The 24,131-nt window shown below is 30.3% G+C and overlaps 1 protein-coding gene across 1 annotated transcript in view; it reads right to left on the bottom strand.

The window, feature by feature from the left end:
• Positions 1 to 24,131, bottom strand: part of CSMD3 (CUB and Sushi multiple domains 3) — a 1,080,109-nt gene that overhangs the window by 113,581 nt on the left and 942,397 nt on the right. The window contains 3 exon segments of the mRNA XM_011360386.2: positions 3,054 to 3,170; positions 8,683 to 8,752; positions 9,859 to 9,977. Of these exon segments, the coding sequence (XP_011358688.1) occupies positions 3,054 to 3,170; positions 8,683 to 8,752; positions 9,859 to 9,977 (306 nt within the window).

Raw genomic sequence — 24,131 nt, forward strand, 5'->3', positions numbered from 1 at the left:
TAATCCGTATTTTGTAAAATGCCAATTTGAGGCCAAAATATAATTGCAAAGTTTTTATACATTAATATAATCGAATTCCACATTTGCATTAGAAATTAGTCATTCATCTATAGAGGATAAATTAGCTTCTCTGAAGTATCATTCAGAGGCATATAATTTATCAGTGTGTTCTTTTAGTACTTAACTTTTCAGAAGGTAATGCTAAATTTTATATAATAGCTTTAATAAAACCTAGTGATCATTGTTATATGCTGTCATATTTTAAAATAGTCTCAATATCTTTAGAAACAAAACTAAAAGATAAGAGAGTAAAATCTCTTTAGGATGGAAAAAAAATAAAAGCCTCATTAAGATATATGTGCCCAATTCAATTAATATTCAATTTTAGTGAATTCAATGTTTTTTCTTACTATTATTCTCTAATAGTTAATAATAAAATCTGACATTTATTATTCTTTTTGCTAGGTGCTGTTTTAAGTGTTTATATGTGCTAATTTATTTAATGCTCACAGGTACTCATGAGGATGAGAAAACTGAGGCACAGAGAAGCTAAACAAATATGCTAAGTTTATACAACTTAAAAGCTGAAATTCAAACTCAGATACATTGGCTTTTGAGCCCCTGCTTCTAATAACTATATTGTGGTTCTCAAGTAAAGTCACATTTTGTCACTTGAAAAAGAGTTACATGGAAATTCTTTTTTTACACAGAAAAAGAGTTCCAAGAACAAATAATTATGGGAAATATTGAAAACATGGTTTAAAATATTAAACATGTTCGTGTACAATTAGAAAACTTCTTAGAACTTTGAACATGCTACCTTAATATGTGAGGCCCCAAGATGTGCATATTTTTTTCTAAAAATTTTCCTTAGGTCCCCTTTTCACAAATTATCCTATCAATAATTGTTTCATAAAAATGAGAAAATATTTCTATAACTGTTGATCTGTATTCGATTTTCTTTTAAAAAATTATAAAGTATTTGTTCAAATACATTAGAACTAATATTTTAAAAATGTTTTAAAGGGTACTTTTGTGTATTGTATTTTTTAAATTTTATTTTATTATTAGTTTCAAGTGTACAGTACATTGCTTAGACATTTATATAATTTATGAAATGACCCCCCTGATTATCTTCCCTCTGACTCTACACACAGCCATTACATTAATGCTGACTGCATTCTCTAATATTTGATTGAACCAAAACTCAAAGATAACAGTGGGGTTATTTAATCAAATGTAATAGGATCAGAAAAAGTCTCAGATGTTTTCATGTCTAAAATAGACACGTTTTCTTTTTAATTCTTAATGAACTTGGTATTTAAAAGCAAGGAGTCATCAGCCTCAGGTAAGTTGAATATGATATAATGGAACTATTGAAAATATATTTATTAATGTATTTTAAAATAATTCACTTAGTTCCATGAGAAACATGGGATGAGCCCTCTTAAGTGACTAGTAAAAGACATATAAGTATAGCCATACTGGTTCAAATCTGTTATTCATATTTGTCAGTATTCTCTTTCAATCAGTGGACAGAGTTTGACTACTTCAAACTAATGATGTTTCCATATTGTACACAGAATAATCCTAATTAGAAAACCCCTATGCATCTTTCTGTCAGTGGCTTCCTATTCCCCCCAGACCTCAGACCAGTTGTCACATAGTGTTCAGGCTTGTTGAATTTCTTCGGCTTTCTAATCTGCATCTTTCCATGTGTCACTCTGTTTACCAAGAATTTCCTTCCCATTCCCCATGGACCGACCCTCTGTTCAGCTCTTGTCTTTAAAGTCACAGTTCAGGCATCACGTCCTTAGACAAGACTTTCCTACCTTTCCTAGACTAGGCTGGAGAGTCACACTAAATACAAGCCTATAGTCTTTGTTATACTTTAATAGTATATGTGACTATCTGTCTCCTCATTGTGACTTTAACTTATCGGAGAAAACATAAAAAGTTTGTTTCACTTACTATGCCTTTTATCCAAGCACTTAACACAGTATCTGAAGTATAATATGTACTCAGTAAAGAATTGTCGAAACCATGAGTTTCTGTGAATTTATATAAAACTTTTAAATATGAATTTGTATTTTGAGGCTGTAGATGCTTTTGGGTAATCAGGCACTTAAATTCAGTCCTCAATAAGATAGAAGAGAACTTCTTAATTGCTCTAAATCCACCAGGTTTGTGTTTCAAGGAGCACATGTGTATGATGTCATCCCACTATATACATTCATCACAAGTGGCATTTATCACATTGTACAATGATCTTTTCTATACAAAACTAGGCAGTTTTGTATAGACTCATCCTGGTCTTCTTTCTGTGACTTAATAAACAAGTGTATCCTCAATCTAGCACTTCTATTTATGCATTTACAGACTGATGTGATATGAAGAAGCTGCAAGAAAATACATTTGTGATATACGAGTGAGAAAGAATTTATTAAATGCAATATATGTATATTGCAATATATCCAAAACCCTAGGAATTATATTATTAGAGTTAGAAAGGTACTACATTTACATGGGTATTTAAACCTAATATTAGAAAATTTGTACTACTTTTCAAATGCAAAATCTTATTATTTACAATGAATATTGGATGAATTAAATAGATTACCGGAAAATAATTTATCTATATGCTACTTGGTATAAATAATAAGAAAAAAGTTACAAAAACAATTCTTTGTGAAAATCATCTTGAATATATCATTGCCACACAAATCTAACTCAGGATATATCCACACATATTGACTGGAAAATATGAAGTTATCTCTCTCTGTCTCTCTCTCTCTCTCTAATCTACCATATATCTATCTACCTATCCTATGAAATTAGAAAATGCCCATATTGTTTCAATTGTCCAAGTATTCCAGGTGAAATGTATTTGGTTTAAGAAACAATGATCCAAATTTCACTCTTCAATTTACGTAACTGTATGTAAACCAGACTAAAGTGTAATCTGCGAATATTTTATATTACACATTGATATTTCTTTTTAAAGATGGATTTAATGACATCAAAAACTCTTTATGTGTTTTAAATATACATACCAAAACCTATGGGCAGCTTTATTGTCCATGTGCAATCTAAACTGCTGGGGTAGTTTCCAGGAAACCCAGGGCTGAGGATCACACCACTGAAATCTGACATAGCACCACCACACTGAGCTGCAAGATAACAGAGGCCCCACATAAGCCAGACTAGTGGAATACTTTACCATATTAATAACAGATTGAAATAATTTCATTTTAATCAAGTCTCTAAATTAAAATTGTTTGATATAAATTTTAATATTGTCAGCTCTCATTCACCACACACTAGTAATCAAATATAATCAATTGACAACTCATTTATGAAAACAGCATAAAGAGACAATATATTTCCTTTCTCAGCACAAAATGCAAGTCAAATCAATTCTAGCACAGTAAGGAGGAGCTCATGGGCAGTGAATACAATAAAACAAGGAGTACATGTCCTTTTCCACAGCTGGCAATTTATTTCTCATCCTTAAGAACTTCCAGTGATGTTTTGATTCATTCCAAAGATGATATAATTTAGAATAAAATTAAGCCAGCAACATCCACTCTAAGTACCATGTTCAAGAGGGAACCATTTTCACAATCCTCTTTTTACGCTTTTTGTGAGAAGGCTAAATAATTTTAAGAAAAATATTAGTAGCTCTTGGTAATATCTGAGGAATTCACATACTGAACATGGGATATGGTTTCACTTTACCCTAAAAGAATCTAGACAAAGAATAGGAAGTACAAAACATGTTAAAAGATAAACCCAAGTTTGATAATTTTGGCATAATTTATCAATGTGCTTTTTTAGCAATTCTTAGTACGCTGATTTACTACTGATAAACTAAGCAAAAATTATAAGAACAGATAATTATCCAAGTTTTAATTTTTACATGATTAAAGATAATTATTTAACATGTAGTAAAAGAGCAATTGCATTTCGGAAACTAATTCTTTTAAATTAATATTTTTATCATTTCAGAAGGACTAAAAAGCACATCAGTTAGTTGTGGGTTGAAGAGTTAAATTTCATGATTGCACATTAGGTTTGAAAGTTACCTATATAAAACACTTACCTGCAATTCTATTTATTTATTTTTTTGTTAAGAATAGCAAAAGATAGATACTCAAACTTCAGGTTATATATCATAAAGGTAAATTCAGTAGAAATTTTTATCATTGTCTTATATGATATCAATAATAAGTTTATTGATATCACATAGTTGCTATATTTAACTATGTGAACTGAATAAATTATGTACAAGGTAGATTTTACTAGGAAGATATAAATAATCTTGTAGCCTGCATATAAATCTTTTTCTCAGATGTGATTACCACTGAGATCTAAAGATACACCTATATACTATTCCAGCCTTCTGAAATCTCAGTTCATCTATCCTTAAACTAGAGCAATTTTCAATGTATATACATATATATCATATATATCGTTAATATTCACCAACACCTTTTTGCAAAACTTGACTTTCCACATATATTCATCACACAATCTGATAATTAGTAAATTGTTAAAATATTTTTGAAAATCAAAAATAGTTTTAAAGTTTCTGGCAAGACTAATTGTAGATTTGTTTTGCCTTATTCTGAACTTGGACTAATGAACACATAGACTACTCTTTGCTTTCTTGCCTTCACAATCTCAAGTCTTTGAGTTGCTCATTGTCCCTCTAATTTTGCTACTTTCCATCTCTTTAGGTAGGATATGCAAACCCTGTCTTCTGCATTGTCCACCTTTCTAGAGTGTAAATCCCAAAATCAGAGGAGAAAAAAGGCAAGAGAATAAAGAGTAAACAAATAACGAAGGAGAAATAAAAAGAATGGCAAACAATGAAAGACATACGAAGAATAATCAAAAAAGTGCATCTGCTGTTAGCTCTGCATTCATGTATATTTTCTTAGTGCTTCTGCAATCTCACATACTCCTAACCCTTTAATGACAATTCTGTATGTTTACCGGTGGCTTCATGGTGGACTTTGGTGCCCCATTACACTTTTTGTTAAGGGCACAACCACAGCATGGTCCTCCAAGATAAAATAATCTTTGATTCTTCCTTCTAATTTGTCTATAATATCTAAACATCTCAAGTGACTTTTCCTTTCTTCCATCAAAATATCTGGCAGATTATTTTCCAGTTCACAATGCCATAACCTTGTTACCTGATGACTAGTTTTAAGACATTCTTTGAATCAGCCTTCTGCTTTCAGTTTCTCTTTATAATATAGCCATCAAGTCAATTCAAATACTTTGTCTATCAAAAATAGTACAATATTATTGTTCAAAGATAGTACAATTTATTGTCTAAAATTTATAAAACACAAAACAAGTAGAAATAAAAATGCCCTATAAGTCCACAGATCACTTGTTTATATTCTCTTTTTCTCTGAAGAAAAAATATGTATGTATATATGTAAGTATTTAATGTATATATGTATGTACATTTAATGCATATGTTTATAATGAGAATGGAATCATTCCGTGAATTCTTTTAAGCTTTTTATACTTAACTATATATTATAAACTTTGTCTATGTCCATAAATATTCCATTGTAATGTTCGTTTCCATGTTCTTAAGTCTATCCCTCACAGTTGGACTCTTAAGTTACTGCATATTTTTTCACTGTAATAGCTACTGTTCTGAATGTCTTGAGCATTTCAGATTTAGTGCCAAATATGTTAAATACATTCTCTTATTTAATTCTTACAATAGGCTTGTGATGTAGACATTATTATCCCATTTAACAGGTGAGCAAACAAAAGTTCAAAGAATAATATACTTAGAGTACAAAGCTATGGTATTGTAGCTGAAATTTGAATATAGATATATTGGACATCAAAAATTTGTTAAGTATTCCATGTAGTTTCATACCTAATTGATCCAATGTAATAAAATTTAAACTTTCTTGCTTAACTTTATTCAAATATTATTCTATCTAGTACTTCCTTCATTAATAATGTATGATGAAGGGTGCTGATTTAATCAAAATGCAATACTTTATCTAAAAAGAGTAATAATTGTTGCTACTAATAGAGCAAAATGAAAATTATCATGTGATACTGGGTGGTATTTTTTTTCTATTGACTTGGATTTTATTAAAGAAAAATCATTACCATGATAAATAGTGACAATAGTATGTTTATGTTTTTAAAAATAATTCTGTATGTATGCTCAGAGTGTGTGAGTCTGTCAGTAAGTAAGTCTATATAGGAGCCCTTTAAGAGGAATGCCTGGGAATTCAGCTACTCTCCATCTAACTCAGCCACAATCTCCCCTGGTTTTCACAGCCAGAAGTTATAGGGACTTCCATTCCTGGCGCTGAAACTCTGGCCTCGGGAGCCTGGTGTGGGGTTGGGACACCTTGCTCTTCAGGGGGGAACTCCACAGTCAAGATAGCCCTTCCGATTTTTACCTTCCACACAAGTGTGTGGGACCAGGCCTTCCAAGTTCCCCGACCCCCGCCCTCCTACCAGTCTCAAAGTGGCTTCTTCCATATGTCCTCAGTTATAGGATTCTCTTCAGCTAGACTTCAGGCGATTCTCAATGATGATGGTCTGTAGTTTAGTTGCTATTTTGAAGTGGTCTACTTGGTGGTAGTTAAAATAATACAATTTTTCTGAAAGCAATTTGGCAATATCTATCAAAGCTTTTAAACAGTTATATGCAATAATACAATTAATCTACTTAGGTAAAATCCTAAGTAAACAATTAGAGGTATGCATGAAGCCATGTGAAAAAGACATAAATGTGTATTTAAAAGACAAAACACTAAAGACTAACAAAAAGGGAATGACTATACAAATAGGACTATGTTATTTGCCATGAAGTCATTTTAAACATCTGATTTTTAAAAAAACACATTATGGTATTGGATATTCTTCTAAGTTAATGTGAAAAAAGAAAACAAAACATAAAACTTTATTTTATTTTATTTGTTAAACAATATTTATAAGATGCCTATTTAAGATGAGAACTTTTCTAGGCTTTGAAAAAATAGTAATGAACAAAAGACTTAAACTCTCTGTTCTCACATCAGCAGAATATACACACTATTTATTTTGTTCTTTGTACTCATTTATATGCCCCAATTTTTATATTCAATTGGATACACACACCTATACACACACATAATACATATAATTGGCATTATCTGTATATATAAATTTTTACAGTAGGCATTGTATGTGTGTATATATAATTTTATAACTAGCATTATATGCATTCATTAATTATTTATCATACTTAAAAAATGTCCTTTAAAAAATATCATCCAATCTAAAGTCTAAATTCTGTCAATATATTTTGCCACTGAAACTGATCCCTACTTTTAAACATTATTTTCCAGTATTCTCCAACAAGAATTGTACACATGGTACATAGGTGTTACGGACTAAATTGTGTCCCCCCTAATATTCATACGTTAAAGCCCTAACTCCCTATTTGACTCTATTTGGAGACAGGGCCTTAAAGGAGGTATTTAAAGTTAAATGCGGTCATAAAGGTTGAGGCCTAATGTAAGAGTACTAGCGTCTTTACAAGAAGAGGAGAGACACAAAGAGGGCTTGCTCACAGAGAAGAGACCATGTGAAGATGTGGGGAGAAAACAGCCATCCTACAAGCCAAAGAAAGAGACTCTCAGATGAAAACAACTCTGCCAGCACCTTGATCTTGAACTTCTAGCTTCTAGAACGCTGAGAATATTAATTTCCATTGTTTGAGCCATCTGGTTTGTGGTATTCATTTATGGCAGCCCAAGCAAACTAATATAATACAGGTTTGGTCATTGTACAGAGGTAGGTCATACAAATCATACCAATTCTTTTGCTTTTTCTCTTCTTCCTACTCAGAAAGGGCTTGTTCTTCATCCATTTATCTTAATTATACTTGTCATCCAAAACTCTGTAAATTTTATGGGCTGACTATGTTTCCCAACAACTTCAGTCAAGACCAGTCTCATATTTCTGAAATTCCATCATGTAATCAATGGTACAATTAAACATTAAATTACTCTATATTATTTATTTTATTGCTGCCACTCTAAATGATAAATTAACATTTTAATGATAGTGATAATACCCCACATACTTCCAAAATCTAGATCCCAGTATATTAATAGTTACAGATACCAGAAATGAGGAAAAGAAAAAAAAATTAAAGGGTAGATGGAAATAACTGGAAGCAGCATTAAGTTATGGCAAAAGTTTGGGTTCTTACTTTCAAAGACTCAAATACCCTTTTGATATATTCCATATCTTGATTTCCTGTCATCATGGCAGACATCTCATGGAGTATCATGCTCCTTTTGGTGGACTCCAGTTTCCTTATCAATTCTGGCTCAGTAGTAAGCAACAATATATTTACTATTTTCCTGACCCATGGCTATTTCTATCCTATCATACTAAGAAAACTTTCTGGGAGATCAAAAAACATAATACCTTTTCTCAGTGTCTATAGTTTTAAGTCATCCATTAATATTGAATTGGGGTAAAAATCTGTAAAACATTTAAATTAAAAAGATGTGAAACATTTATCTCAAAGTATCATTTCCATAAAACCTGACAAAAGGCAAACTATATTTTTGAACATCATACACAGAATGTAACTTTAAAAGTTTTTAAATGATATATAGTTCTTTAACTTACCCAAACAAATTGGGATTGGGTAATTCCATCTTCTTACAGGTCCAGGCATACATGTGATGTGAGAATGACCCTATATAAACAAGACGATGTGCTTCAGTACACATTTTAAAAAAGTTAAACATAGCATAGTGAACGTTTATTATGGAAACGGCTTAAATATATATTGTCATTTTACATTTTTTTAACTTTTACTAAAAATTTTAGTATTATTTAGAATAAAAAAGGTAATTATATGTACTTGTGATAAAATGTAAAATATAGCAAGGTTCTGGTAGAAAAATTAAGACTCCATATCACATTAGAATTATGGTTTCAAAATTTTTCTATCAAAACATATTCTATTAAGATAATGCAACAGTGCAATGATTTCACAAGTGAAATGGCCATATACATAATGGTTTGTAACAAATTATTGTAATATTCAAGGTGAGATAAGTTAAAGAATAATTATAAAATTCTTTCTTAAAAATATTAAAACAAATCAATTAAGGTATATTAAATTTAAAATTTTAATATAGAATCCAGAAAGATCCAATTATACTTCTGAGACTAATAATTTATAATATAACTGTAGATACTATAAATTATTCATTTTTAATTTTGCTTCCTCTAAGAAATTTATTTACTTAACATATGAAATAGTTTGTACCTCAATATTTTTTAATTTCTTAACAAGTATATCTTCTAGAAAAATTTTTACAAGACCATAATTTTGAGACCCTCCAAAAAAACTAATAGAGGATCAATATAAATACAAAAAAGTCAGAATATACATTGCAAATACATTTTTTAGCAAAATATATTTGTAGTTGACTCATTAATTTGGGAAGTTTATTATAATGGAAGTTTCATTTAATGCTTTAAGTAGCACTTCATTTTTATTTTCAATTCTAAAGATTCAGAAGATCAGTTGTCACATCCTATGTGAACAGAGAAAAACGTGAAGAATTAATTTTGATTCAAAAATCATTTTTGATTACTTGCAAACAAAACAAATTTAGTTCATTTTAGCAATTTCTCTCATGCATATGTTTTACTGACAAATTAAATATCTTTTGACAACAGGTTAAACTATGAAGCCCAAGATCAAAATTGTTTTACAAGTTGTGGTTTAAAATCATTGGTGTGTTAAAATATTCTGAAAGCACCATAACATCGGTTTTAAAATAGATTTACCTGAAGAGAATAGCCTTGATCACACTGAAAAGATACCACATCACCAACCATGTATCTGTCTCCAATTTTAATTCCACTGCTAGGAGTTTGTGGCTCAGGGCAGGAATCCAAACCAATTGCTAAGAACATTTAGTAATAACGTAAGTAACTTTCAAATGGTAAGTGCTCAAATTATGCATATTAAATTACCAAAATTGAATATCTGGGTCATTAAAACTAGTTTTACACTGAGGCATTAAGAATGGTCTGTGAACAAGATTTAACTGTAATGTTAAGAGCAATATGCTTTGGAACTTCCCCATAAAACTATTTCTTTGAATTTTCATGGAACTAACCATTAAATAGCTGAGTAATTATACTTAAATTCTTTTTTAACTCCGAGCCTAAATGTCTTCTATTATAAAACAAAAATAAAAATTCTTAATAAAACCCTAAATAAAAATAATTTTAAAAGTCATGGTAAGAATAAAATGAATTATATTTGTAAAACATTCTTAGTAAAATGACTAAAAGAATAGTTATTTCATCGATATCACCTGGTTCCTTCCTTCTTCCTACAGAATGGAATACTTAACTTATGAGATATATTTCAATGTATTTACTACATGTAAAATTTAAAAAATGTAATTATAAGTAAGATTTGATCTCCAAATATACTATAATCAAAAAAGGAGAAAAACATGTATCTTACTGAGACCTGGAAAGTATTATGTAACACTTGAAATTGGATATGTCTGAGAGGGAGATAATGATATATTCAAAACACTTCCGTTATTTTTATATTAAGAATTTATTTTTCAACATAAAAGAACAGAAGCATACAAAATTAGTTTTGTTTGTTTTGGCCAAACATTTTTTTAAATGTAAATTTATTACATTATTAAAAACTTGTTATCTTCAATAAAGCCAATGTTTATTTTTAAATTTTAATTCACATTTTAAAGCTAATCTAATGCATATTTCACTGAATGAAAGATAGTCACCACTCCAAAATAATTATATGTTCATTTCATAGAAAACATTAAAATAAATCCTAAAGTATGACAATGCCTCATATATTCTTTCGTTCCTTCACCATGTTATTTCTCTCTGATAGATACTCTCATAGCGTCAACCTCTATCTACATTTCCTTTGTGACACTTAACATAAAGTAATAATTAATAAATAATCATGTAATTAGTTATTCGATATTTGTCTCCTCTTTGAGAATGGAAGCACCATCAGAGCAGCTCAGAGCACATCTTAAGGAAGCACTCAATAAAGATTGGTTTTTTGGATGAAAAAAAGTATAAAAAAGAAAGTGAATTCATATCTTAATTACTTCTTTAAATAATATAAATTTCTATCTCTGCAAATGGAAGATACTTTCTCTGATAATACAATAAATGGTCAGAGTAGCTAAAAATCATGCCAAATTAGGTGATATTTAAGGATATGAAAATAACAACAGCAGTTAACTTGATAGAGTTATGATTCGATCAGAAAGTAAAGCAGTGAAGAGAGCAAACTGGTCATTTAGAAATGCTTTGAGGCAATCATGAAAGAGATTAGGGAGTCTCTGGACTGGAACTTCAGTGCCCACTTAATTAGCTAGGTCTCTAAAAATATATCATGCGTCATATTTCTTGAGTGTGGGTTTTTTTTTTTTGTAATCTTGAATTTATGGACCTAGGAAAGATAAGGTACCATTAAACTGTGACCTACTTTTAAAATTTTAAGGGTTAAATTCTCTCTTCCCCAACTATATCTTGAGATCCAAGAAGAGACAGAAATTGTCTTACATTTGTTTTAATCTCATTTAACCATTATTGCTTCTTACATATTACATTCTTCTGATTTCACAGAGCTCTTTTCAGGAATTACTGAATACAAAAAAAAAAAAAGTGAGCTATGTTATAAATATATATGTCTTGTCACTATGACTTCAGATCTCTTTGGTACAATCTGAGTTTCTTGGGAGTACTAAGCAGTGCATTCATTTTTCATCGCCATTAAGGTCATTCTCGCAGTCATTCTCACTGAGAAGGCCAAATTTTGTACACATTCATTTCTCTTTTATTTCTACCAATTTTTCCATTCATGGTCATATACACAGAAAACTATTAATAACCAGAAGTGACCATTTCCTCCTCTGGGAGGATAAATAAAACTATGGTTTAGTGATGCCAAGATACTGAGAGTCTAATTTTTAAGCAACGTTGTTACATAATGTATGAGGTCATAGCAAAATATTTATGAAAGGTTAACTTAAAAATGTGATACAAAACTCTCATAAATTACATAATAGCAATTTTGTAAGTCTAAAATTCATATATATATATATATAATCACAGAGAAAAATGAGCAAAAGGAATATGCTAAATATTAACAGTAGTTATTCTTGATTATGAAATTGTTGGTGATTTGTGTATCTTTTCTTATTTTTTCTGCATTTCCAAAATTTTTATGATAAACATGAATTTTTGTAAATAATAAAATCACTTAACTATTGGGTGACTTAGTACTAGCAGAGAATTTAAGAGTATAAGAACATATCCTCTTCTATTTTTCTAGGAGAAATTGAGTTGGACCAGCTAATCTGTTAAATATGAATATTTCAGGGAAGAAAGTAAGGTGGTAAGGTAATCAAATAAGCGAGAGAAGTAACATGTTAACGGCCTCCCTCATTTTTTCTGCAGCCGATTATCTTATGTGCACTAAAGAAAATAAAACAGAAACATTTTAAAATCTTGCAGTTCCTACTTTACAGTCACTTTTTTTACACAAGTAAATCTGAATGATTTAATAGTTATTTTTAAATGTCTTCTTTAAGAATTATTTTTCACTTCTTTGTAAGTGACAAAACCAATAGGATATGTGTAGGAATCAACAAGGAAAAATAATTTTTGTGAAAATGTTGCAAAGGATTTTCTCCTGTTTAATTTACCCAAGGCAATCAAAATATTGGGTCATTTTCTGCTTCCTGAGTGTAAATTGTGTAAAATTATGTCCTAAGCAATCAAAGATGCTCTCTGGGTGAATTTTTTTTTTAATGGGAATTGGATCAATTAATCTGCCGTTGTAGTCAAAAATGAACAGAAATAAATCCAAGGACAAATCCATATCAAAAACTACAGAGTATGTCTGCTGCCAAATTACTGTAGGTAGTTACCCTGGCTGAAAACATTAAAACCTCAGTTCATATTTGTAACATTTATTTATAACCAAATATTATTTCCAATTCTGTTCACAAGTCATTCAATCTGGAGTATAAAATGTTGTTAATCATATCATTTATATCGATTAATTCTAATTATGTACTTATATACATGTTACTTCCTAGTATTTCACAATGATTTTAAGGAGTCTTAATGCACTGAGAGAGGAACACAGGTTGGAGAAGAAAGCTTAATTACTGCTAAGACTTCCAGTAACATTGTTTCAAATGAAGGAGTTTTCTTCATGAATTTTACATGACAACCCATGTGTAAATTTATAGAAAATGAAGACCTAAAGGACCAGAAATATTAGATTTGCATCCATGTGAAAAAGGAACAGTTAATTGAATCATATGCCTTTTCACTAAAGGTTGTATTTAGTGTGAGTGAAGATCTTGTTATTTTAAATATATTACATGTCTTTAATTTAAATTTTTCTCTAAATAATAGAAACAAAAGAACTATTATTTCTATGTTAATGCTATATTTGAGGATTTTTTAATATACTAAAGTTATAATTTGTCATTCTACATTTATCATAATAACAGTTTGAGAATCATGTAGAAGTTGATAATCAAAATGTGAATTCAATATGAGTTGGTCTACTAGTCTGAGAACTTAAAGAAAACAGCAAAAGTAAGAATGTAGACTTTTTTTCTGATAAATATACCTTGGAACTAATTAATCAATCTACTAAACAAATATATGTGAAATACCTATTATGTAATATGTAACCTGAATGAATACATGTGGATAAGTTTTTTTAGATGGAATAATTCTAACATTTAATGATCACTGATGGGCAGCAGCAGTGGTTTAGGAACAAGTTATAGTATAGGCTTCATTCATATTTACCTTGATCCTTAATTTTTTCTGACTTTACCTATGATTACCTTAATTAACATTTAATTTAACATTACTGGGACTAATTGAATATTCAATAATAGATACTACTTATGAAATTGTAGCCTGCAGAATGTTAAATTAAATGATAAAATGTTAAATGAAGTGTGACACGTAGGTACCATTCGTTCATTAAATAAGCAATTACCAAGCACCTATTGTATACTCTGTATCATGTTAGATAATGGAAATGCTAACATCAATTAGCAGTGTGAACAACCATTCTCTAAAGAACCCTTTTTTGAGCAAGAGACGGGGTTAGTTTAACAGATGGTTACAGTATAGTAGAACACTCACAATAAATTAAGGCTATCCTTTGTTTAAATAATCATTTCATAGGGAATAACCTATGTGAGTACTAACAAATGATATATTTTACCAATTTATGATAATAAAGGGTAAGTGGGTGTGATGTCCTGGCAGACAAAATGTCATGATAAATGAATAAAGTTTTAAGTAAATTTTTCCTTCTTTAACAGAAAAGAGGAAGAGTGTTTTTCCTGAAAACACAATGTAGTATTTTAGGAAAGACAGCAAAAAATGAAGCTGAAAGCATGGGCAGGATATAAGTTTTGAACAGTCTTATTAATCTGAGCTAATGCAGGGAGTTATAATTTTTCTTCTGCAGGTACTAGCAAGAAAATTCAGAGTTATTAAGGACATAACCTCTGTGTGCATCCTGGCTGATCTAGTTTCTTACTTTATTTTGTAAAGTGTAAGATGATTTCTATGACTCAGTTCCCTCACTTATAAATGAGGTGCGAAATACCAACTTTGTAAGGATATTGTGATGCTTAAAGAACAATACATGTATAATATTTAGAATAGTGCCAGGAACAGAGTAGGTTCTCAACAAATGTTAATTAACATAATATTTTAAACATGAAAGTAAGGTTGTCATTTTGCACTCTAAATAAAGGGTACTTTTTCTGTTGTCATGAGAGTATGTTCTTGTATGTTTAATATTAATAGGTTTCACATAAACACTCTAGGAATATTTTTAAAAAATAAAGATTTATATAAAATAGTGCCAAGAACTTAAATATGTTGAGTACTGTGATTGACTCAAAATGAAAAGCTTCTGTGTATAGCTAAAATGTTATTGGCTTTACTGTGAGAAAACCCAGGAGACCAGGAGCAGTGTTATTACATCAGGATAAAACTAGAGAAAGTTTAAGAATATAAAAACACAATTTTTCCAGAATTCAGAAACTTAGGCTGAAACCATCTCTAAGTTAACAGCATAGAGAGGTGAAAAGTCAATGAGATGATCAGGAAATAAACTTTGATAAAAATAAAAGAAGAAACAAACTATAATAAAACTGTAATGGCCTTATAGGGTTAAGGAGTAAACTGTGTTTATAAGGATAAATTACATTTATTTGTATGTAAAATATTCCAAGTTAATGGCAATTGAAATTAGAAATGACAAATATTAATAATTTAATTTCAGTGGGAGGTGTGTCTACAATTAGTATTTTATAAGATGATGTGTATAAACTAGTTAGAACAAGAAAAATAGTTTAAGAAAAATATAATTAATCTTAAAATCACTATTTTCCTCAAATAATCAATTACCTAATTATCTCAAGGGGGAAACCATTTTTAGTGATTAGAAACTCATTAAGACATAATGCATTATCTTTTAAGTGTAATGCTCAAGGATGGAAAATAGTAAAATAACTATTGTGCTGAATTGAATCTTTTGTTATTTATAAGTTAAATGGTACATTTCAGGGAGCTTACTATTTTATAACTATTTTTATGCTTTCGAGTATTTAGATAAGTCCTCCAACTATTGCATGGGATAAAAAGTGGTTTCTTAAACCACCTGAGATTTCCCAGTATGTACAGCAGAATTACGAGTGGCAGATATCACAACTGCTTTCAGGTGTGAGAGGAGAGAAAAATGTATTCATTAGGATAACATGTGCCTTTGATTTCCTCAGAGATTATGTCCTGAGATCTTTGCGTACCCCTAAATTTGCAAACACCATTACTGCATGTTGTTTCCCATTTTAAAACATGTATGTTTTATAAGTTTGAACCTCAGAACTGTTCATTGATTTATAGATACTGTTCTAGGATTTTCCAACCTAGGACAAATGTATGCCTCAAAAAATTTTTGCAAATGTCAAGGAAATCACATATGCATATTACAATCAAACAGTCATTCCAAAACTGTTAATGATGAGGCTCTACCAGAATTCAAGAAGCAGAGCAACTAGAAATTACAACTTCTCTTTGTGAAAGCCTGCTAACAATTGATATATTTAATGGAAGTCCATGCACTAGGGACATTTTCCCTACAACAAATATATTTATGTAAGACATAAAATTACAACCAAAATCATATGTGTTTAAAAACAATACAAAACAAAACAATATAAATTGTCAATTTAAAAGCTGATTCTCACCTTCCAGTGCTCTTGTAGATCAGGGGTGGGAAACATTTTATATTTACATAAGAAAAATGTTGGAAAAAATATATTAACTCAGAACAGCTACATCTGTTCACGTGACTACTAAACCGGCACACATTCCCAACCTAAAGATGCAGCTTCTTGTCAACTTTTGATAACTCATGTCAGAAAATAGCAAATATATTAATCAGACTATCTTAACTAATGTTTCAGCTTCTCTTTATTGAGTAGAGAAAAATGTATCCTCTAAACTCTGGTATATTTGCTTTTTATCCTTGTGTCTCCCAAGTTTACTAGGAAAATATGTCTTCTTCCATTCTTGCCTGCCTTTTTTCTATTAACATTCAATCTCTTTTGTTATTATCAGAAAGGAAAATTGACTTTTTTTCTTAATCTTTATGTTACTATTGTCTACATATTTATATATTAGATAATTTGTTTGACTCTGTTAGTATAAAGTTAGTAGAAAACATCAAAGTTTCAGGAAAAATTGAAGTAAATTTCCAAATTTATATTTATTAATTTACTTTATGTGTCTGTAATTTAGAAAAATTGCCCTGAATCACTGTATTTGTGGAACAACTATAACCTCAAGAGAGCACAGTTTGAGTAGCATGACTATAAATATTAAAAATATATGCACATAATAAATGTATCCATTTGTCATTTTTCTTACTTTGCAAGTAGCACCATATGCACCTGCTATACAAGTTTCACTCCCTTTTTTTTTTTTTTGTATTTTTGTCAGTTTATTTGAGCCAACTGATGACATGTGCCAGGGAGCAAGATTTCAAATGCTCCCCAAGTTTCACTCTTGAAAGCATATAAAACCTAACTGGCATTATCATTAGTTAAAATAGAAAACACTTTGGTTTCTAGATCCCACTTTACAGAAAAAGGAAAGAGCTTATGTTGATTTTGATTTATTTAATTCACTATCTAAGATCTAAAATCAAAGAAAATGTCTAAAGAAATGAAAGGTCAGCTCTCCAGTGGAATAAAATAAGTCTATGATCATATATTAAAAAAAAAAAAAAAAGTGATATAATTTAAAAACCAAAACGGAAGACCAGAAACCTAAGAACCATCTTCTATTCTCCTCTCTCTCCAATCTCCAACATCTAACAGGCCATAAATCTTTTCATCTTCACCTGTTATCTCCTGAATCTGTTGACATTTCATTTACGTGACCACAATAACCACCTTCAGAATTCCTCAGTGAGCTTCCCAACTCCTTTCCTTGGGCCTATTCTCTTCTTGCAATGCATTATCCTCTATACAAAATAAAAGGGCCTTTCAAAAATCCAAAACTGATTAAACCTAAATCTGATTCCAGAATAAATGCTCTTGAGTCCACCTACATTCCAGGAAGTTCCTTCAAACTACCAAGCTCTTTCCGTATCTAGACTTTCTTATATGCCAAAAGGACTTCTAGTTGTCCTTTGTGGAGACTTTACTGGCTCCACCACCAGTAACCCCTAAGAGATTTATCACTACTTTATTTGAGTCACCTAAATTACACAAGATGTCCTTACATTTTAGTCATTGTGAGAGTAATTTTGGGAAGCTGAAGAAAGTGCAAATGCTTGACTGAATCTCAGAAAAACTAACTTGACCTTCTGGGGTGGGGTCTTGGCAGCTAGATTTTTAACAAGAAGTCAAAACAATTATAACCAACAATTATTGGAGAAATACTGATTTACATAAATAACACCTAAAGGTGTTTACATGTAATTTTGCAATCATTTGTTTGCATGTCCTTACTTCCAATTAAGTCTGAAGGTTTTTAGGGCTAGATCTTATGCAGATTTATAGCATTGTACCCAAGCTAGCATTTAGTAGGTACTCAATAAATAAATATCTGATGAATAAACAACTAGGTTGTTCTTATATTTGGGAAGCAACATGGAAATGGAAAAATATGGGGGAAAATGAATTTTTGCTTTTTCTTTAAAAGGCAATAGGAAAACAATATGAAATGATCAAAATGGACCTCTAGAAGTATTAATGAGACCAATGCATGTGAAGAATACATTGGGAAGAAGAAATATCAGATTTATCTGGCATATCATAGTCTGGCATTCCAAAGTTAAAATTTCATGATTTTAAGTTAATGGAGGAAAAGAGCAATATAGGTAAAGATTAGCTTATTTATTAGCATTTACTTTTTAAGTAAATAGAAATCAAAGCATATCTGTAACTAGGCCATCAGATTATTGGAGGGGGGGACTGTTGCTTTTATTTCCCTGAAAACCTCATGAGTCAGTACAAGATGGGGAAAATACTCGCTGGAAGGAATCTCAGGCAAATTTCCTAAGACAGAAGGACACCTGCCATGTTTCCTGAAATGTTTATTACTGAAAATATTTTTTTAGGAATATAGAAAGAGTCTACTTTCTTAGTTTAAAAAATTAAATTTGTCCTTTTCATAGCAAATCTTAATATCTTCTGAATCTGTTGTTGAAGTGTGATTATGAGACTTATTTGCTCACTATGATTCCTTCCCTATGCTATTCCTTCCTTATGGGCAGAACTTTTATCTTAGAGACTGTTACAAATAAAATACCAAAAAATACAATTGAAATGGATGCCCTCTCAATGGAGAAAAGTTAATAGAACTACCTTGTTTAACACACACACACACACACACACACACACACACACACACACACACACACAATATTTTCCCTAGTACCCAAATGCTTAAGCATTTTACTTTTCCTTCGAATGAAAACTTAGATTAAATTTTTTTTCTTTTAATTATTCTTTATATTCATTAAAAATACAATTTTCTCCTATAGAGGCTATTGTGTTCGCACATCTTGACTAGTAATTTTGGTGGCTTCTGAATATTTAAGGAAGTTCTTTAAAATGTTTATGTCTAATTAATACAACCTGATTTCACAAGTGAACAGATTCTTGCATTACCACAAAATAGATGTTTCTCTTATAAGGAAAGATTATCATTTTGAAACTGGACAGAAATTAAGGTGCCCTATCCACAAATAAGATGATTTACAAATAGCCACTATACTTGAGTATATTCTCTGGAGTTTCTTGAAATAATATACTCAAGTGGGCACTGAATGATCAGACAGCCTGTGAGTTTGCAATGCTGGAACCTGTACCAAAACCACAGCTGCTCTAGCAGCATTTGGTCTACAGAATGCACTGTAACTGCTTTTCAATCTGTTGTTAACAAAGTAGCCAAAAAATGCTACCGTAGCTAGCTTAATAAATTTGTCCTTAAAATTAGAGCAGAAGTTATTAGTTATTTTAATTCTGTAAAGCTTATTTAAAATTTCCTTGTTCAACATCCCCCATTCTCTTACATTTAATTTTCTTATTAAACAACAGATTTGAAAATAAGAATATTCCAAAATCTTTTTAAATTAATTAAAGGAACATTAAGCAACCTATGGCACTGATTTCACTACTGTCCACTAAATGTATCATTTTTCCTTTTCTCTCTTCTATCTGTCTCTCTGTCCTACTTGCCCTTCTATTTCCATACTCTGTAACCCTCTTTTTCTCATCTACTTCTCTATACTTAATTTTTATTCATAGTTACTATTTTAATTTAAATTTATTCACTTTCTTTAAAAACAGCACATATAACTGAAATATTATTGAAATACTAAGGTAAATATTTAGTAAAGCATTTATTTAATTTCTCCAAAGAGAAGATATTTTAACTTCTGTTAAGTTATAATAATGTTTTCATATAACTTTACAAGATTTGTGTAATACTGTAGAGATTGGGTATTTTTTAATTATATTGACTTTAATCCAGAAAGTTTTTTAGAATTTTGTTCCAATTAAAAGGAAACATTCAGCAAATGTTTTGATGTTTTAGTTAAGGTCCCTCAACACAATGTTTAAAAAATTTGGTGATTATCTTATCATTTTCTGATGATATTCTACCTTCTGGTTTTTAAAAAATACAGTTCACATTGCCCTTGATTATCTAAATATGGTGCCTAATTTTTTATTTGTTTTTCTCTTGAGTTAACAGATATCGAATAATTCTTATGAAATATCTGGGGATCGGTTTGAATGCAAAGCATCATTTTGTAAATATTTACTCGAGATCATGTGAATTCAAAGCCAACAAATTAAATGCCATTCCCTGGGAGTAGCCTCTAGACCTTTAAGAGAGTTATTAGTCTTACTATTTAAAATAACTGCAAACAAGATACATCTGATACATCATTTGTTCTTATGCTCATTCATTAGCAATGGTGAGTTCCTTCCTACATTGTCGGGTTCAATTCAGATAACTAATTTAGAAAATATTAGCATTCTGTGATGACTAGCTGTGACATAGTTGGATAAATAATCACAAATATAGGGGACAAAACACATTTTATATAATAAAGTTAAACTTGATTGGAACAGACTTATCTCATTCATCTTCCAATCTCTTTTCAGTTCTAATCAGACTTTCCTTGAGTATTTTTGTGCACTCTATCATAATATCTCTATTCCTGAATTCATAGCATTGTATTATTGTTTTATCTTTCGGTCTCTTCTACTAGACTGTGATCTCATAGTCAGGTATTTAGTTGCACTTTCTAAATTAAAGATCATGACTAAAGATGCTTAAATTATATTTCTAGTATGCCTGTTCTGACAAAGATCCAAAGATGTTGGTTTTCAAGACCAAAAATTGTGAGATTTAAATCCACTAGTTATTGCTTTTCCTTAAGAAGAGCAGTCAAACTCTAAATTCTTTGTCTAAGAGACAAGCTACTACGTAGATTAATACCTACTATTTGTTTTCTAGGATATAGCTCAATTTCCTTCATTTATTGAACATATTTAAGAGTGTCTAACCAAAAGAACAGTTTAAAATATTATAGATAATTGAATAAATAATCCCATTAAATTTTAATGATCTTATTTATCTTATACAAATAAAGGCTCTTTTTGACATCTAAGAAAACATTTTCTAAATGCAAAAGTTGAATAACAGAGACTTTAAAAAAGTTTATTTAATTCTTTTGTAATTATGATAATTTAATTGTGTTATAAGTAGCTATCAAAGCATATTCTGCTTTTGAAACTATAATAAAATTAAATTTCAAATAATGATATCCTGTAACTTTCAAGAGTTGCCCTACCTATATAAGCAGCCTTAGTTTCTGGTGCTACCTTACATCTTAGTTCAGCCCTACTGAACTAGTTGTAATTCTCCTAACATGACATATATCATAGCACTGCCTGAGCCTGAAGTTTTCATGCTGAAAATATCCATTCTTTTTTGCCTAACTAAAATTCCAGCTTGTTTGTTAAGACTCAGCCAGTGTCATTTCGGGTTTGAAGTATTTCTTGAACTTCCTAAATGGAACTGATTACTTATTACTTTTGTGCACTCTACCATAAATATCTCTATTCCTGTATTCATAGCACTCTATTATTTCTTTATCTCTCTGTCTCTTCTACTAGACTGTGATCTCATAAAAAAAAAAAAAAAGATACTGTGACATATTTATCCTTGAATTTCCCATGTTGAGCATAATGCCTGACCGAGTAGGTGTTTCAAAATATTTATTGGTTGAATGAAGAAAGAAAGAATAAGTCTTCTTTCATTGATTTGAAATCTACTAACATTACAATGATATAGTTATATCTGAAGTTAGCAATAGCTAGAAAGTAAACTTCAGTATAAAACACAAAATATTGTCAAAAATCAATTAATCAGTATTGATTTAGTACATAACTTTCATTGTAGCCTCTGTTTCTCCCTCTCCAAAGGAATTTCTTTTCTATCAGAACTTCCAGTATAGGTAATGATGCTACAGTGATGGATTGAGTAGCCTAAATAAAATGATGTTGAGAAAATAATACCCAGTGGGATGGATATCTTCAGGAAGCAGAAGCCAACATAATTCCAAATCTCTACAGAGCAAGGTGCTAAATGCTTTTTGAACACCAGCATCAGTATAGGTATCCTGATGTTAATGACATATTCCAATATTACATATTTTTTTACATAGTTATCTTGTATTTCTAAACGTTGTGTCACTCATTCATTATTGAGCCAACAAACACATTTAGAATATCTAATATGATTTGGGGACTGAACTCAGTACAAGAGACAAAAGGATATCTTAAATGGATATGGTCCTGTACTATTGGCGGATCCTGTTTTCCCAAAGCTTACATTCTAGAGAGAAAGTAAGTAAGCCCCAAATTACCCAATAATCACCCAATTACACTTGTGATAATTTCACATAGCAAGATATACACTCATATATGTATTTAATTTGAGTATGTAAACTTTTTTTTGAATCTAAAAGTTTTTCAGGAAGTTGAGAGATAAATATATATTTTCTATGCCAACAAGAAAAGCAACTTACTCCCATTTCAGTTTTAAAATTTCTACAGGATCCTGTTCCTTTTTTCACAATTTAAAAATACTTATAATGAAAGAGAAGACATTACAACTGATACCACAAAAATAAAAAGGATCACAAGAGACTACTATGAACAATTATATACCAACAAGTTAGATAGCCTAGAAAAAAGATAAACTCCTAAAAACATACAACCTATCAAGACTGAATCACGAAGAAATAGGATATCTGGATAGACCAATAGTGAGTAAGAAGATTAAGTCAATAATTAAAAACCTCCCAGCAAAGAAAAGTAAGGAATAGATGGCTACATGGGTCAATTCTACCAAACATTAAAGAATTGACCTTGATCCTTTTCAAACTCTTTCAAAATATTAAAGTGAAAACCACTCCAAATTCATTTTACGAGGCCAGCACTTCCCTCATACCATAGTCAAAGATACTACAAGAAAAAACAAACTACAGAACATTATGTCTAATGAATATAGATGCAAAAACCAACAATAAAATACTAGCAAATCAAGCCCAACAGCACATTAGAAGGATCATATACCATCATCAAGTCGTGATATGCAAGGATGGTTCGACATGTGCAAATCACTAAATGTGACATATCGCATTAATGGAATGAAAGATAAAAATCATATGATCTCAATAGATGCAAAAAAAGCATATGAAAAAATACAACATTCTTTCATAATAAAAACTCAACAAAATGGGTATAGAAGAAATTTGTCTCAATATAACAAAGGCCATATGTGAAAAACTCACAGCTAACACATGCAATGGTGAAAGGTTGAAAGCTTTTCCTCTAAAGGAAACCTAAGGGTCACATGACTCCTATTCAAAATAGTGGCAGAAATCCTACCCAGAGCATGAGGCAAGAAAAAGAAAAAAACATCCAAAATAGAAAGGCAAATAAAATTGTCTTCATTGGCAGATATGGCCTTATTTATAGAAAATCCTAAAAATTCTATCAAAAAAAGTTAGAATTATAAACAAATGTCATAAAGTTGCAGGATAAAAAAATCAACATACAGAAATTAGTTGTGTTATTACACATTAACAACAAAATATGTGAAAAAATGAAACAATTTCATTTACAATAGCATAAAAAATAATGAGACTACTGTAAGCATGAAGATAAAAAATGTGTACACTGAAAACTATAAGAGTTTGATGAAATAAACTGTAGAAGACATTAATAAGTATAAACATATTTTGTATTCATGGACTGGAAGGATTAACATTGTTAAAATGTCTATACTACCAAAGCCAACTATATATTCAATGTAATCCCTATCAAAATTCCAATGACATTTTTCACAGAAAAAACCCTAAAATTCACATAGAACTATGAAAGACCCCAAATACCCAAAGCAATTATCAA

The sequence above is a fragment of the Pteropus vampyrus genome, unplaced genomic scaffold (assembly GCF_000151845.1).
Source record: "Pteropus vampyrus isolate Shadow unplaced genomic scaffold, Pvam_2.0 Scaffold54, whole genome shotgun sequence".
NCBI lineage: Eukaryota > Metazoa > Chordata > Mammalia > Chiroptera > Pteropodidae > Pteropus > Pteropus vampyrus.